We start from the raw sequence: 17,735 nt of genomic DNA, 5'->3' as shown, positions 1-17,735 counted from the left end.
AGGGTTCACTGTTACATCCCAATCTTCATTCTCTTCATCTGAATGCTTGGTTTCTCTCCCCCTGACTGCTCTCCCCGTGTCTCAATCAGTCAAGGAGATATTGGAGGCCTCTAGAAAAACCTCAACGAGAACCTGCTACTCCCAAAAGTGGACCAGATTCTCAACCTGGTGCCCCTCCCACAGCCAGGACCCGGTGTCGGTCCCCGTCCCCCTGGTCCTTGACTATCTACTTCAACTATCTCATTCCGGCCTAAAGACCAACTCCATTCGAGTACACCTCAGTGCGATTGCGGCCTTTCATCAGCCCCTGGAAGGGAAAGCCCTCTCGCTCCATCCCTTAGTCACTCGCTTCATGAAGGGTCTGCTGAACGTCCACCCCCCTCTCAAACCTCCCCCGGTGGTTTGGGACCTTAACGTGGTTCTGGCTCAACTAATGAAACCTCCATTTGAGCCCCTAGACAAATGCCATCCAAAATTCCTCACTTGGAAGGTAATTTTCCTACTCGTGCTCACGTCCGCACGACGGGTTAGTGAGCTACAAGCTCTGGTAGCGGACCCACCCTTCACGGTATTCCATCACGACAAGGTGGTACTCCGCACCCATCCAAAGTTCCTACCTAAAGTAGTGTCTGATTTCCATCTCAATCAGTCCATTGTCTTACCTGTGTTTTTTCCCAAGCCCCACTCTCACCCCGGAGAAGTGGCGCTCCACACTCTTGACTGCAAAAGAGCGTTGGCCTTTTACCTCCAACGCACTCAGCCACACCGGAAAGTCCCACAACTGTTTTTGTCCTTCGACCCAAACCGGTTAGGTCACCCAGTTTCCAAACGCACCTTGTCCAACTGGTTGGCCGATTGCATCTCCTTTTGCTACGCTCAGGCTGGTCTCGCGCTGCATGGTCGAGTTACGGGACACAAAGTCCGAGCAATGGCAGCCTCCGTAGCCTTCCTCAGGTCCACACCTATTGAGGAAATCTGCAAGGCTGCCACGTGGTCTTCGGTTCATACCTTCACCTCCCACTACTGTCTGGACTCCCTGTCCAGAAGCGATGGCCGATTCGGCCAATCGGTGTTGCGAAATCTATTTGCTTAAATCGCCAACTTCCCTCCATCCCTCTTCAGTAAGCTTGGAGGTCACCCACATGTGAGAATATCATGCCTGCTTGTCCTGGGATAAAGCACAGTTACTTACCGTAACAGGTGTTATCCAGGGACAGCAGGCATATATTCTCACAACCCACCCACCTCCCCGAGGTTGGCTTCTTGGCTAGTTAAGTGAACTGGAGACCACGAGGGGATGCACCCCCTAGTGGAGCAGGAAGGCACGCATGCGTGGAGCAGCAGAGCAAACTTAAATCTTCAATCAAGTTTGCTTGAAAATGCTTCCGCATCGGGGCTCCGTAGATGACGTCACCCACATGTGAGAATATATGCCTGCTGTCCCTGGATAACACCTGTTACGGTAAGTAACTGTGCTTTTTCTGCAGTATTTTGTCTTGGTTGTTGGGGAGTATAATAAGAGCAGCGGCATTTGGTTTGACTGGTTTAGCTAGCAAAATGTGGGGATGTTTTTGAAGATTCTTGTTCTAATTGGTATCTAACAGTGTTCACAGGTCTGATCTGGACACTTTGTCTTCTCCATGTGAGAGTGGAGTTGGTATGTTTTTCTTGTTAAGCCTAGTTAGTTTCTGCTTGGCTATTCATCAGACTGTAGATGGGACTGCAGCCCACTTATACTACAATGTGTCTCGGTCGCCACCTGCTGACAGGAACATAATTCCATCCATTCTGTGCTGGTCTGGAGGGACTAAAAGAGAGAAAATTTGCAGGTAAGAACCTAATTTCTCCTTCTTTAACATAACTGCTGTGTCTTTGAGTCTAGCCAGGCTAGTAAAAAATTGAAAGCTGTTCAACTTGCCACCTGTGGGAGAAACAGGTGGTTGCGTTCGTACTTCTCTCATAAGATTCTTCTCAAGGTAGGCGTGCCTTAAGTATTTAGCTCAGTATCTTGCAAGCATTTCCATACTGCAGCACACTAAACTTGAGGTTGTGGCTGGAGGGTCTTTGAACACGCTCAAATGTCAAAGCGATGATTACGTACATGTGTGATGTCATCACATAGACGTCCACGCATGCGTGGAGACCCTTCAGAAGGAGCCCCAAGCTTGTTAACCCTAAAATGATTATGCTGGTGGGGAGGTACGGTGAGGTGCTGGCTGACTTGCCTACATGACATGCTGCTTGCGGCACACTACTTACTGTGCCACAGAACACAGTTTGCAATAAACTGATTTAGTTGAATATTTGGGTTCTTTGTAAGCTCTGGTACGGAAATATTGGATTCCTGGCTATGCACAGGTACCTTATGTAGAATGACATCCACACTCTGCTGATCTCTGCCTCCGTTTGTTGGTAGGAGAACATAACTTAAGTGGGCAGTTACCAAGTAAGTACACCAACTTCCTTGCATCCTTTTCATCCAGTCAATTGTGTGTGTGTAAGAGTGGCTACAATTCATTGACAGAATTGGAGCAACAAAAGTATTAAATGTAGTTATAATAGAAATGTAAATGTTTTCATAATTAATGAAACCAACCTCATAAAGCTATGCTAAAAGAACTTGTGTATTAATAAAATTAAGGTCCGCTAATCTTCTAGGAAAAATAAATTGGGTTTGTTCTTCAATGTGTTGTGTTCAGGTATTTTTTTTCCAGTCTCAAATATTTTTTGCATTTCTCCCCCTCTTTTCGTTTCTTATCAGGTTTTTCTACAGTGTAGCCCAACAGAATGGTTCATATGCAGGTTGCAACTATAATGGCAGCTTGATAGTAAGAACCACAGACAAATCTTAGGCTGCTGTTGACAATGTTTTTGGATATGGGGGTAGTGCTAATTGTTAGGCAGACTGGCATCTATGAAACCCTTAAAATTAAATCTAATGTTTTGCATTTGTGAACTCTACATGCACTTTTTATTGTGATGCAAATGATGCAGCTTGTTCTTGACTTTTTTCAAAGTTTAACACTAAGGTTGTTTTCATAGTGTTTAAGTCAAACAACACAGAGATGGAATGGGTTTTGAAGCATAATAGTCCAAATGAAATTGACAATGATACGGATGGAACTGTACGACTTCGTGGCCTGCCCTTTGGTTGCAGCAAGGAGGAGATTGTTCAGTTTTTCTCAGGTATCTCTAGAAGTTGTAGTTGTCCATATCTAAAATATTTGCAGTTTCAGTCTGATAGTTTTATGCATTTTTAATTCCTATGTAGGCTAAATTTATTTTTTTTGTTTAGCTAAATGGTTTGTGTGGTTTTTTTTTCTTTTGCTTATAATGTTAATGTAGATTGTATAGTTGCAATATAAAACAATATTGAAAATGTTTAACAGTAAAAGATGGTATAGAATTTAACAGTAAAAGATGGTATGTTAATGTATTTAGTGAATACATAGGAAATGTCACAATTAAATGTGTAGATAATGTCATTTGGTGGAAAGTGAACATATTAAATATTGAAAGTATAGATATAGTATTGAGTAGTAATGATTGCTCCTAATGGTAGAACTGGGTGGAGGTAATTAACTTTTGTTAATGGGGGAATTGTTGTAATATTGGGTGATGGGAAATGAAGCTATATGTTAGATTTGTTTAAGTATTATGATAAAATGGGAATGTTTCAGCCTTTAACACTGTTCCCCTTGATGGGGTTATTTGTCCTTGGGTTAAAGGGTTGAGAATCCTGCCAAATGGGATAACATTGACGATGGACTACCAGGGGAGAAGCACAGGGGAGGCCTTCGTGCAGTTTGCTTCAAAGGAGATAGCAGAAAATGCTCTGGGGAAACACAAGGAAAGAATAGGGCACAGGTGGGGATGGAGAGATCGGGATGGCTTTTGAATCTTTTGGGGGGAGGGGGTTTGGGATGGGTTCATAATGCTTTTGGGGGGAGGTGGGGAGGGTGGGGTATTATCTTGATGATCTGTGGGTAGAGATACTTAATATGATTTCAACTTAATGTAAGCCTAAGTATTTGGGGATTGTTTCTCTACATTTATTTAATATATTATATATAGGGGCTTCTGCGTTAAGACCATGCAAGTGCTATAGTATAGAGGAAAATTGTACTAAAATGGTTACTCGATGTTTTAAAATTGATAATTCAGTTAGTCACTTGTATATCAGAGACTTCTGTTTTAAAAATTGAGGCGTCTTAAGCTGATGTAAACACACGTAAATATGTGTTTACGTATGAACTTAACAGTTGGATAATTTTGTAATTTAGTGTGATCAAATAATGTAAGTAATGCTAAATTATATTCCTTGAAAACCTTTATATAGATATATTGAAATCTTCAAAAGTAGTAGAAATGAAATCAGAGGATCTTACGATCCACCAAGAAGGTTAATGGGGCAGCGACCTGGACCATATGATAGACCTTTGGCAGGACGAGGTGGTTATTACGGTGCTGGACGTGGTAACATGTATGACAGAATGCGTGGAGGTGGTGGTGGATATGGAGGTGGTAAGTGCCTAATTACCTAGTCTCTAGAGATAAAGGGATCGCAAATGTTTCACATAACAGGTGTACAATGTTCTGTTTTGACATTTTTAGAGCAAGCACGTAACCAGGATACCTAATTCAATCAGGTTAAACTGATCTAGACAGTGCAGAGATTGAATATATGAAATATCCCCCAATCAGTACAGATGTCTACAGATTTTACTCAAAACTGAAATCAATTACTACTCTACTGCTTACTTTTCAAAGTAACCCATGGTATGGCCCCCAATTACCTGAACAACCGTCTTTGCCGCTACCGACTACCCAGATCAAGAAGAACTCAGAATCTTTTCACCTTCCTCCCTCATAATGGTACCCGACGTAAGAAACTTTACGACAGCCTTCTAGCAACTCAGGCAGCGAAAATTGACCCCACCATCACCAAACTGATGATCAAAACAACAGACATCAAAATGTTTCGGAAAGAAATCAAAACATTTCTTTTCAAAAAACACGTCCTTACTTAATATTCCCGTCCCCAATCGCACATGCACTCTCCCCAGCAAATAACACACTAGTCATCCCCTTGAACCTTATTTACGAAAAATATCCAAACTCCTATATAAGCATCTCCCTTAGGTATCCATTTAACCTTCTCCTAAATAAGCATCTCCCTTAGGTATCCACTTAACTGATTCCTTCAAAGTTAGGTATCTTTTTTCAGTTGCCTATATTGTTTTCCCCACTGAACCTTGTAACTACTTGAACCCTGTCAAGTTATTCTATCGATAAATCCAGATATCTTATACTTGTATTTCTATACCACAACATGTAATTTACTTAAATCGTTGTAATGTAATTCTCTCGGTAATGTCCTGATCTCTTTTAACTGTAATCCGCTTAGAACCGCAAGGCACAGGTGGAATAGAAATCACAAATGTAATGTAATGTAATTACTGTAGTTATATATGTGCTTATTGAAACAGTGTCAAACTGCAGTCCAATGAGTACAAAAACCTCAGCGCTTACATTATACACGGATCATTCCATGTCGTGTGGTTCAATATTGACTCATCTCCACTTGACCTACTACAAATTGAATAAAAATTTGTGTGAATGTTCCCTATATATTCAAATGAAACCATGTAAAATTTTTCTGCTGGATCTCTATTGGTTTGTGACCCAGAGGCTGTCAAATGTAGGTCACTCTGGGAGTACTGTGCTCTACATAGCACAAAATGGCAACTTCTTTAGCAACTCTCCAGACCGGTATAGCTGAAATAGGAATCTTACAGAAGAGTATATATCTTATGACCAGCAGGTGGAGACCAAAGTGCTCATTGCTCCATACACTAGCTAACTAAAAGAAAAGTGCTGGTTAGTTAAAAAATACAGTAGTTTACATTAAATTTAAATGGAAAGCAACCCTTCAGACTGGCACTGGCTCAGGATTTTTTTTTTTCTCACAGAACAGACTCCACTGGCTCTCAAAGCAGTATGCCTTACTTGAAATTGGGGCAAGGCTTATTGCTGAGGCACCTCTAAAAAAATGTTGGGGAGCTGGAGAAAAGGGGGGGGGAGGGACCCAGCATGCGGCCTGCCGGGTTTGACACCCCCGAGGTCGGACGGACCCCCAAATTGGGTCCACCCAAGCTCAATCTGGCACCAAAAAGGGGACAAGAAGCCCTAAAATTCTAATAGCCCTACCAAGGGAGATGGGTACAACTCACTCACACCTGCTGGAGATTAAAAGAAGACTGAGGGAATAAGGTGGAATAATCTATTATCCCAGGACAAGTAGTCGGGTATTCTCACATAGGGCTGACGTCACCTATGGAGCCCGGATGCGGATTCTTCACAAGCAGACTTGCTTGAAGAAACTCGAAGTTTCGAGTCGCCCGCACCGCTCATGCGCGTGTGCCTTCCCTCCCAGCGCAGGGCGAATCTTCTCAGTTTTCCGCGGAGCCAAGAAGTCCGTCTTTGACTCTGCAGTTTAATTTCGTTCCTTTGTGCCTTCTCTGAACTGCGATTTGTATTTTTTTCCTCACAAATCGCTGTTCTTATTTTATTTCTTTTATATTTAGTAAAAAAAAAAAAATTTTTCTTCCGTCAGTTTTTCGGGACAAGCCGCTCGGCTGCAGCCCGAGGGGTTCGATCTTGCGGCAGCTATTTTTCCATCTATGTCCCGGCCTGCCATGGGCTTCAAGAGGTGTAGCAAGTGTCAGCGCGCGATCTCTTACGGACCCTCACGGACGCTGCCTCAAGTGCCTTGGGCCGAAACATCATCCTAGGTCGTGCTTACCTTGCCAAACACTTCAGCCTCATGCTTTCAAGCGTCGTATTTTGGTGGACAAGCTCTTCGAGATGGAGTCTTCTACTGATCCCTCGACTTCGAAGGCATCCTCTGCCTCGACTCCTGCCGAGGCCCCTCCTGCGCCTACTGCTTCCACCTCGAGCCTCATCAGACCTTCGTCGTTTGCAGCAGCTCTTTCTTCTACGTCATCTGCTGTATCTTCCCCTGTTTCCTCAGGTCAGATAGCTCAGCAGTCGGTTCCACTGGTAGTGATTAAAGTGTCTAAGATTCCCAGGTCAAAGCACACTCGCACTACTTAGAAGGAACCTCCAGCCAAAGCAGGTGGCCGGTTTCAGACGCAGATTCATCCTTGCCGGCTTCTTTCCAGACCATGTTAGAGAAGCAGTTTATGCAGTTCCTTACTAACATGGGACCCAAACTGCTTCCTCTTATCCAGCCTGGGCAGACTCCCGCGAGGTCGAGCCGCTTCCTTTGCCCCAGTCTGAACTTACACACTCTTTGCAGGGAGCAGTCTCTGCAAGTGTCTGGTCTGGCATCCAAGCATATGAAGCAAGGAGCAGATTCTTTGCGAGTGCCTCGACAGGAATCTTCACACTCTATACAAGGAGCAAAGTCCTTGGGAGTGCATCGAGTTTCCTCCACCAAGCCTCTGGAGTTTCGATCTACAGCCTCTAGTCCTATTCATCCGATGGCATTGGCTGCTCTCGTCTCCGAGGCGAAGTCTCCTCGATCTTCGAGATCTGGTTCCAGACCAGTTCTCACCGACGTTCGAGGCCTTCATCGAGGCATCCTTCCAGGCATAGTTCTTCCTCTCAAGACAGACCATCTTCCTCTAAGCCTCGACCTACTCCAACCTCGACCATACCACCGACTCCTCATTTGAGATCCCCGATGTCGGACCTCGAGGATATCCCGGTTTCGATTGCCTCGTCCAAGTCACCAGGTTCCTTTGATGCCTTTTTCCCTGACGAAGCTTCATCTTCGACCCAGGCTGCCTCAATGTCCTCGAGTCCTTCTTGAGGCAAAGCATTAGCAGATCAGCTATCTTTCTCATCTTTCCTTTGTCAGATGGCTGTGGACTTGGATCTTCAATTGGATACTGGCTCCAAATACTCTAAGAAATATCTAGAAGTCATGCATCTTCCTCAGCCTCCTGCTGAGTCTCTTAAGCTTCCACTTCATAAGCTTTTGAATCAGACGTTTGGTCGATGCATGGAAACACCTTTCTCAATACCAGCTGTTCCAGGCAAATTGGACTCTAGGTATAAAACTGTGCATCGCAAAGGATTTGACAACTCAGTTATCTCATCAATCCCTCATTGTTGAGTCCTCCTTAAAGAGGTCCCATCATTCCAAGGTTTATGCCACCGTTCCTCCTGGAAGGGAAGGGAAAACTATGGACAAATTCAGACGTCGCATTTATCAAAATGCTATGATGTCCTCCAAAGTCCTCAATTATAATTTTCAATTTATCACTTATTTTGAATTTCTCATTTCTTTATTCTCCTCCAGTCATCTTATGATGCATTCGAGTTGTCTGCTCGAGCAGCTGCTTGCTCTGTGGCTATGCGTCGTCTTGCCTGGCTTCATATCATTGACATGGACCCTAATCTTCAAGACCGCTTAGCTAATATTCCTTGTGCAGGCAATGACCTCTTTGATGAATCTATCGAGGCAGCCACCAAGAAGTTGTCTGAACATGAAAAATATTTCGCTTCTATTGTCAGACCTAAGCTCAAGCCAACTCCTGCCAAGTCTACATGTCCTCCTCCCATTTACCAGAGGCGTTTTGCTCCAAGGGCGGCTCCTTATACTCGCCCCTCTCCTAAGAAACAGCAACCTCAGAAGCAACAAAAACCTCAACCTTCTACTGCACCTAAGGCCTCCCAGCCTTTTTGACTGTTTACAACAGAGCATAACCTCCACCGTTCTGACTCTGTCTCATTTTCCCCCTATAGGAGGTCGTCTCCATTAATTTTAAGATCGATGGATATTAATTACGTCTGACCTCTGAGTGCTTACCATCATCATGGAAGATTACTCTCTTCATTTTACTCAAGTTCCACCAGAGCTTCCTCCAAGAGAGTATCCTTCCAATCCATCCCAGACCGCCCTTCTTCTTCAGGAAGCTCAAGCTCTGCTTTGTCTCCATGCCATCGAACCAGTTCCCTTGGAGCAGCAAAACAGGGCAAGGCTTATTGCTGAGGCACCTCTAAAAAAATGTTGGGGAGCTGGAGAAAAGGGGGGGGGAGGGACCCAGCATGCGGCCTGCCGGGTTTGACACCCCCGAGGTCGGACGGACCCCCAAATTGGGTCCACCCAAGCTCAATCTGGCACCAAAAAGGGGACAAGAAGCCCTAAAATTCTAATAGCCCTACCAAGGGAGATGGGTACAACTCACTCACACCTGCTGGAGATTAAAAGAAGACTGAGGGAATAAGGTGGAATAATCTATTATCCCAGGACAAGTAGTCGGGTATTCTCACATAGGGCTGACGTCACCTATGGAGCCCGGATGCGGATTCTTCACAAGCAGACTTGCTTGAAGAAACTCGAAGTTTCGAGTCGCCCGCACCGCTCATGCGCGTGTGCCTTCCCTCCCAGCGCAGGGCGAATCTTCTCAGTTTTCCGCGGAGCCAAGAAGTCCGTCTTTGACTCTGCGTTTAATTTCGTTCCTTTGTGCCTTCTCTGAACTGCGATTTGTATTTTTTTCCTCACAAATCGCTGTTCTTATTTTATTTCTTTTATATTTAGTAAAAAAAAAAAATTTTTCTTCCGTCAGTTTTTCGGGACAAGCCGCTCGGCTGCAGCCCGAGGGGTTCGATCTTGCGGCAGCTATTTTTCCATCTATGTCCCGGCCTGCCATGGGCTTCAAGAGGTGTAGCAAGTGTCAGCGCGCGATCTCTTACGGACCCTCACGGACGCTGCCTCAAGTGCCTTGGGCCGAAACATCATCCTAGGTCGTGCTTACCTTGCCAAACACTTCAGCCTCATGCTTTCAAGCGTCGTATTTTGGTGGACAAGCTCCGTTACTTCCTTGTTCTGAAGAAGACGGGCGATCTGTGACCCATTCTGGATCTCAGGGCTCTCAATAAATTTCTAGTCAAAGAAAAGTTTTGAATGTTGTCCCTGGCATCCCTTTATCCCCTTCTCGAGCAGAACGACTGGTTATGCTCTCTGGATCTCAAGGAGGCCTATACTCATATCCCCATTCATCCGGCCTCCCATCAGTACCTCAGATTTCGGGTGGGGAATCTGCATTATCAATACAGAGTACTACCATTCGGCCTGGCCTCGTCTCCCAGAGTGTACACCAAGTGCCTCGTAGTGGTAGCAGCAGCTCTAAGGAATCATGGTCTTTAGGTGTTTCCCTACCTCGACGACTGGCTCATCAAAGATTCCACGTTTCAAGGGGTTATTGTAGCGACCCGACAGACTACCTACAAAATTTGGGATTCGAGATCAATTTTCCCAAATCTCAGTTTCAACCCTCACAGACTTTACAATTCATTGGAGCTGTTCTGGACACTGTCTAACTCAGAACATTCCTTCCGCAACAACGACTGGAAGCTCTTCTTCAACTCTGTCACACAGTGTGTTCCCGCTCTTCCATCTCAACGAGACTCATGATGGTACTTCTGGGTCACATGGCCTCTACAGTACACGTGACTCCTTTTGCCAGACTTCACCTCGGAATTCCTCAGTGATCCCTGGCATCTCAATGGACGCAGGTTTGCGACCCTCCTTCTTGACACATTTCAGTCACTCCTTCATTGAAGAAGTCTCTCCGTTGGTGGTTGCTCTCTTCCAATCTTTCCAGAGGCTTGCTTTTTCAAACGCCCCCTCATCAGAAGGTCCTTCGACCTATGCTTTGGGCGCTCATCTCGATGGTCTCCGTACACAAGGCCACTGGACTAGTACGGATCGTCAATGTCACATCAATCTGTTGGAACTCAGAGAGATTTTCAAGGCTCTCAACGCTTTTCAACATCTTCACGACCAGGTAGTCCTCATCAGGACGGACAACCAAGTCGCCATGTACTATGTCAACAAACAGGGAGGGACGGGATCTGCCTCCCTGTGTCAAGAAGCTCTGAAGATTTGGGACTGGGAAATCCGCCATAACACCTTCCTCAAAGCTATCTACATTCAAGGGGCGAAGAATTGCTTGGCGGACAACTTAAGTCGTCTTCTGCAACCTCACGAATGGACTCTCCATTCCTCGCCTCTTCATCACATTTTTTATCATTGGGGAACGCCTGATAGACCTCTTTGCGGCTCCCCACAACTACAAACTGCCTCAGTTCTGCTCCAGGATATATTTTCATCGCCTCGAGGCAGATGCTTTTCTGGAATGGACAAATCTTTTCCTATATGCATTTCCTCCATTTCCTCTCATTCTCAAGACTCTAGTCAAGTTGAAGAACGATCATACCACTATGATTCTAATAGCTCCTTGGTGGCCGAGACAACCTTGGTACTCCCTTCTACTTCAGCAACAGGGAGCCATACCTTCTACCAGTTTTTCCTTCTCTGCTTACAAAGAGTCAAGGATCTCTGTTTCATCCCAACCTGCAGTCTCTACACCTGACAGCTTGGTACCTCTCAACATAACCCCTCTTCAGTTTTCTCAATCTGTAAGAGACGTTTTAGAGGCTTCTGGACTGTTTACCACTAGACAATGCTATCTACATGGTGTTTTTCTCATCATAAGGAGCCTCAACATTCCTCATTATCTTCTGTTTTGGACTATCTTTTGCACTTATCCAATTCTGGCCTCAAGTTTACATCTATCCGAGTCCATCTCAGAGCAATTGCGGCTTTCCATCAGCCTATTGAAGGGAAACCACTCTCTGCTCATCCGGTGGTTTCTAGATTCATGAAAGGACTTTTCAATGTCAAATCTCCTCTCAAACCGCCTCCTGTGGTTTGGGACCTCAATGTTGTCCTTACTCAACTCATGAAGCCTCCATTTGAACCAATTGATAAGGCTCATCTGAAGTATCTCACTTGTAAAGTGATGTTTCTCATTGCCCTCACTTCTGCTTGACGAGTCAGTGAGCTGCAAGCTTTAGTTGCTGACCCACCATTCACGGTGTTCCATCATGACAAAGTGGTTCTTCGTACTCATCCTAAATTCCTCCCTAAAGTGGTCTCACAATTTCATCTCAACCAATCCATCGTTCTTCCAGTGTTTTTTCCAAAGCCTCATTCTCATCTTGGAGAATCAGCTCTTCATACTCTGGACTGTAAACGTGCTTTGGCCTTCTACTTGGAACGCACCAAACCACACAGAACTGCTCCTCAACTTTTTGTTTCCTTCGATCCAAATAAGTTGGGACATCCTATTTCTAAGCGTACCATCTCCAACTGGATGGCGGCTTGTATCTCATTCTGCTATGCCCAGGCTGGATTACCCCTTCACAGTAAAGTCACAGCCCATAAAGTCAGAGCAACGGCAGCTTCAGTAGCTTTCCTCAGATCTACACCTATTGAGGAAATTTGTAAGGCTGCTACTTGGTCCTCGGATCATACCTTCACTTCTCACTATTGTCTGGATACTTTCTCCAGACGGGATGGACAGTTTGGCCAAACAGTATTACAAAATTTATTCTCCTAAATTGCCAACACTCCCACCATCCCATTCTGTTTAGCTTGGAGGTCACCCATATGTGAGAATACCTGCCTGGGATAAAGCACAGTTACTTACCGTAACAGGCGTTATCCAGGGACAGCAGGCAGCTATTCTCACAACCCACCCACCTCCCCTGGTTGACTTCTCTGCTAGCTATCTGAACTGAGGAGACGCGCTCTGCGCTGGGCGGGAAGGCACTCGAAGCTTTGAGTTTCTTCAAGCAAGTCTACTTGTGAGGTGTCCGCACCCGGGCTCCGTCAGTGAAGTCACTCATATGTGAGAATAGCTGCCTGCTGTCCCTGGATAACACCTGTTACAGTAAGTAACTGTGCTTTATGTACAGTTCCAAAGTTTTGTTTGTCTCCACCTGCTGGTCATTGTAAGATATATACCCATCTGTAAGATTCCTATTTCAGTTATACCGGTCTGGAGAGGCTAAAAGAAAGAAAATTAGTAGGTAAGAACCTATTCTTTAGCACTCTCCAGACCAGTAGAGGTTAACTTTACGATTGGGTATATATCTAATCATGACCAGCAGGTGGAGACTGAAAACAAAACTTTGGGACAGTATATCCTAGCCCCTCCTCTCTATTTCCCTCAGTCTTCTTTCAGTCTCCAGCAGGTGTTGAGTGATCTGTACCCATCTCCCTTGGTAGGGCTGTTGGAATTTGTTTAGAGGTTTATTGTCCCTGTTTTTAGCCGGACGGAGCTTGGACGGACTCTGTTTGGGGGTTCGTCCGACCTCGGGGGTGTCAAACCCGGCGGGTCACGAGCGGGGTCCCTCCCCCCACTTCCTCCACCTCCCCATATTTTTTTAGAGGAGCCTCAGCAGTAAGCCTTGCCCCCTAAATCAAGCAAGGCATATTGCTTCGAGAGCCTGTGGAGTCTGTTCTGTAAAAAAAAAAAAAAAAAAAAAAAATCCTGAGGTAGTGCTGGTCTGGAGGGTTGTATCCCTTTAAGAAAACTGTATTTTACTGTATTTTTTCAACTAACCGGCACTTTTTTACAGCTAGGTCGCGTATGGAGCAATGAGCACTTCTAAAGGGAAAAAGTGCTCATTGTGCTCCAGACGCGAGGCACTCGCGGCCGGCCTGTGCAAGCGGTGTTCAGGCCGGTGCGGTGGAGGAGCTCCGTCGGCAGCGGCTGCAGGCGCCCAGAGCTCCCCGCCGATGGTGCCTCGCGAGTCGGCAGGGAACGGTGGAGAAGCCCGGTCTTCTCCGTCCGCCCACGGAGGGATTCCCCGAGCCGCCGACGGTCGGGCTTTAGAGGATTCCCTCTCAGCTGATATTTTGACAGCTGATGCCGGCTTGCCTGTTTTAGCGGCTGAGACTATTCAGGTCTCTCAGCCGCTTCAGGCTGTGGAGGGAGCTGTTTTGGCGGGAAAGACGCCATCTTCTCTGTCTGGCCCCTCCATTTTGTCTTCCACCTCAGGTGACCTTCCCCCTGTTTTGTCTAAGCAGGGGCAGGTTTCTGCTGGGTCCCCTGCTGTGGCAGGGAGTCCCTTGGGACCCTCGGGGGGTTTTTCCCCTGATTTTTTCTTTTCATTATGCAAAGCCTATTTTCAGGCGGCTGGGGGTCCCGGTTGCGCCCAGGGGGTCTCGGGGGGTGGGGTTTCCTCCGCGCTCCCTGCGGCTTTGCCTCTCTCGTCTGACGTGACGTCCCCTCCGCCGCCTCTCTTGTCCAAGCGTCCGCGGGTGTCGTGGGACGAGGATTTGTGGTCGGAGGAACGTGTCGGTATGGAGGAGGACCTGGACCCTTCTGAGGAATTCCAGGACCCTCTGGAGGGGACGGAAGCTGGCGGCGGGTTGTCGGGTTTCCCGTTCTCCAGTGACGAGGCGTCCGTGGTGCGCCTTTTTCAGAGAGATGAGCTGCCTGACCTTATTCAACAGGTTTCTTCGGCTTTGCGTTTTGAGGACGCGCCGCCGGAGACTCCGCGTGTGGGGGACCCTCTGTTACGAGGGATCCGTTCCGTTTCCCGCTCTTTTCCTATGCATCAGGATATTCGGGATATTATTCTTGAGCAGTGGAAAACGCCGGAGACGCCGTTTCGGCTGGCGCGCAGCATGGCTCGCCTGTATCCCATTCCTGAAGGGGATCGGGCTACGTTAGCTTCGCCAGTCGTGGATGCGGTGGTCTCGGCTATTTCCAAGCGGCATACCGTGCCTGTTGAGGGCGGTTCTGCCTTGCGGGACTCTGAGGAGCGCAAATTGGAGAACATCCTTAAGCAAAATTTTCAAGTCTCTGCTTTTGGGGTCCAGGCGGCTATTTGTGGGGGACTGGTCGCTCGCGCCGTGTTTCGGTGGGCGGAGCGGGTCTTGGATCGAGAGTCTGACGACTGGTCTCTGGTGGATCAGGAGGTAGCAAAGATTGAGATGGCTGCCTCATTCCTCTCGGATGCTCTGTATGACTTGGTGCGGATCTCGGCTAAGTCCATGGCTTTTGGCGTGGCCGCAAGGCGTGTGTTGTGGCTGCGCGCTTGGGCGGCGGATGCTGCGTCCAAAGCTAAGCTTACTAAATTTCCCTTTCGGGGGTCATTTTTATTTGGAGAGGACTTGGATAAGTTAATTCAGACTCTGTCGGACTCGAAAGTTCCCCGTTTGCCGGAGGACCGTGCCCGCCCGGCGTCTCGGGGGGGTGCGGCCCGGGGGCGTTTGCGGGAATTTCGCAAGTATCGCCCTGGGCGTGGGGCTGCTTCTTTCCAGTCTCCGGGGTTTTCCCGGGGTCGGTTCTTCCAGCGCATGCAGCCCTTTCGGGGGGCCCGTCGGGGGGCAGGGAACCCCTCCGCCGGTTCCCCCGCTTCCCGTCCTGCACAATGACGCCTTGCCGGCGCCCCCCTTGGTTCCGGTGGGGGCCCGGCTGCGCGACTTTTTTCCCAAATGGGCCGAGATCACGTCCGATCAGTGGGTCCTGGAGGTGGTGCGGGACGGTTATGCCCTGGAGTTCGCCCGCTCTCTGCCGGATTTTTTCCTCGCTTCTCCGTGTCAGACTCCGGGGAAGAAGCAGGCTTTTCGCCAGACCCTTCAGCGCTTGCTAGATCTCAGGGCAGTAGTTCCGGTGCCCCCCCCGGAGTGGGGCACGGGCAGGTACTCTATTTACTTTGTGGTGCCCAAGAAGGAGGGGACTTTTCGGCCCATCCTCGATTTGAAAGGGGTCAACAGGGCTCTCAAGGTTCCCTCTTTCCGTATGGAAACGCTGCGGTCGGTCATTCTGGCGGTTCAGCCGGGGGAGTTTCTCACTTCTCTCGATCTGACGGAGGCCTACTTGCATGTTCCTATTCGGACCTCTCATCAGCGTTTCCTGCGCTTTGCGATCTTGGGTCGGCACTATCAGTTCTGTGCGCTTCCCTTTGGGCTGGCCACGGCTCCCCGGACGTTCACCAAGGTGATGGTGGTCGTCGCGGCAGCCTTGCGGTCGGAGGGCATTCTGGTACACCCCTACCTGGACGACTGGTTAATTCGGGCCAAGTCGTTGCAGGAAAGCTACCGGGTTACGGCTCGGGTGGTGGAGTTTCTCCGGTCGCTGGGCTGGGTGGTCAACCTTTCCAAGAGTCGGTTGGTTCCGGCTCAGCGTCTGGAGTACCTCGGGGTGCTGTTCGACACCTCCTTGGGGCAGGTCTTCCTCCCAGAGGCCCGGGTGAGCAAATTGCAGTCTCAGATTCGCCTGCTTTTGGCGTCCCGGTGTCCTCGGGCGCGAGATTTCCTCCAGGTCCTGGGGTCGATGGCGGCGTCCCTGGACGTGGTGAGGTGGGCGCGGGCCCACATGCGTCCTCTTCAGTATGCTCTGCTCCGGAGGTGGTCTCCCCAGAGGCACGGGATGGATGTTCCGGTTCCCCTGCGAGGCTTGGCGCGCTGCAGTCTGCGTTGGTGGCTCCGGACCCCTCACCTAGTTCAGGGGGTGGGTCTGGATCTTCCGCAGTGGACGGTGCTCCTTACGGATGCGAGTCTCCTGGGTTGGGGGGCCCAGTGTCTGGGTCACTCTGCTCAGGGAACCTGGTCCACGGAGGAGGCCTCCTGGTCGATCAACGTGTTGGAGACCAGGGCGGTCCGGCTGGCGCTGTTGGCTTTCCACTCCCTTTTGTTGGGCAAGTCGGTCAGAGTCCTGTCGGACAATGCCACGGCAGTGGCTTATGTCAATCGTCAGGGGGGCACCAAGAGCACTCTGGTGGCGCAGGAGGCGGCTCGGCTCATGGTTTGGGCGGAGTCGCATCTTCTGGACCTCTCGGCCTCTCACATTGCCGGGGTAGAAAACGTTCAGGCGGACTTCCTCAGTCGTCACTTCTTGGATCCGGGAGAGTGGTGTCTCGGCGCCGAGGCGTTTCAGTTGCTAGTGCGTGCTTGGGGGCAGCCCCTGATGGATCTGATGGCTACAAGTGGCAACGCCAAAGTACCCCGCTTCTTCAGTCGTCGCAGGGACGGTCTGGCCGAGGGTCTGGATGCTCTGGTCCAACCGTGGCCAACGGAGGGGCTGTTGTATGTGTTCCCTCCTTGGCCATTAGTAGGCAGAGTACTGCTTCGCATTGTTCGCCATCCGGGGCTGGTGGTCTTGGTGGCTCCGGATTGGCCTCGTCGTCCGTGGTATGCGGATCTGGTGAGGCATCTGGTGGCGGATCCTCTTCCTCTGCCTCTCGAGTGCGATCTTCTGACGCAGGGTCCCATTCCCATGTTCGACCCGTCTCCCTTTTGTCTTACGGCTTGGCTCTTGAAAGGGGCCGCCTGAGTAAGAAGGGATATTCCGACAAGGTGATCTCTACACTTTTGGGGTCCCGGAGGCTTTCTACCTCTCGGGCTTATGTACGGGTTTGGCGTCTGTTTGAGGAATGGTGCCGAGCGCGGGGAGTGGTCTCCTTTCGCGCTTCTCTGCCTAACATTCTGGAGTTTTTGCAGGATGGCCTGGATAGGGGCCTGGCCTGGTCTTCTCTTCGGGTTCATCTGGCGGCCCTGTCGGCTTTTCGGGGGCTGGTGACAGGTCAGCGTTTGTCAGCCATTCCTGATGTGATTCGCTTTCTTAGGGCGGCCAAGTTGCTCAGGCCTCCCATAAGGCCCTCGATTCCCTCTTGGGATCTCAATCTGGTTCTCTCTGTTCTAGTGCGCCCTCCTTTCGAGCCGTTGGATGGCTGTTCGTTGAAGGACCTTACGCTGAAGTCGGTCTTTTTGGTGGCCATTACTTCCGCTAGACGGGTGTCGGAGCTACAGGCTTTCTCTTGTAGGGCTCCCTTCCTGGAGTTTTCAAAGGAGCGGGTTGTTTTGCGGCCTGTTCCTTCCTTTCTGCCGAAGGTAGTTTCTC

The 17,735-nt window shown here is 48.7% G+C and overlaps 1 protein-coding gene across 5 annotated transcripts in view; it reads left to right on the top strand.

The window, feature by feature from the left end:
- HNRNPH3 (heterogeneous nuclear ribonucleoprotein H3) overlaps positions 1-17,735 on the top strand; it is a 179,171-nt gene that overhangs the window by 52,351 nt on the left and 109,085 nt on the right. For 3 of the 5 annotated variants that reach the window (XM_033941603.1, XM_033941602.1, XM_033941600.1), the window contains exons 4-6: positions 3,043-3,186; positions 3,729-3,867; positions 4,340-4,524. In XM_033941603.1, coding sequence (XP_033797494.1) covers positions 3,043-3,186; positions 3,729-3,867; positions 4,340-4,524 — 468 coding nt within the window. The remainder of the gene's footprint in view (positions 1-3,042; positions 3,187-3,728; positions 3,868-4,339; positions 4,525-17,735) is intronic. The other 2 variants (XM_033941601.1, XM_033941604.1) reach the window with 2 other exon arrangements.

Source organism: Geotrypetes seraphini, chromosome 4, assembly GCF_902459505.1.
Source record: "Geotrypetes seraphini chromosome 4, aGeoSer1.1, whole genome shotgun sequence".
In the NCBI taxonomy this organism is placed as follows: Eukaryota; Metazoa; Chordata; class Amphibia; order Gymnophiona; family Dermophiidae; genus Geotrypetes; species Geotrypetes seraphini.
The sequence above is the reverse complement of the archived record's forward strand: the minus strand, read 5'-3'. Positions and strand labels throughout refer to the sequence as shown.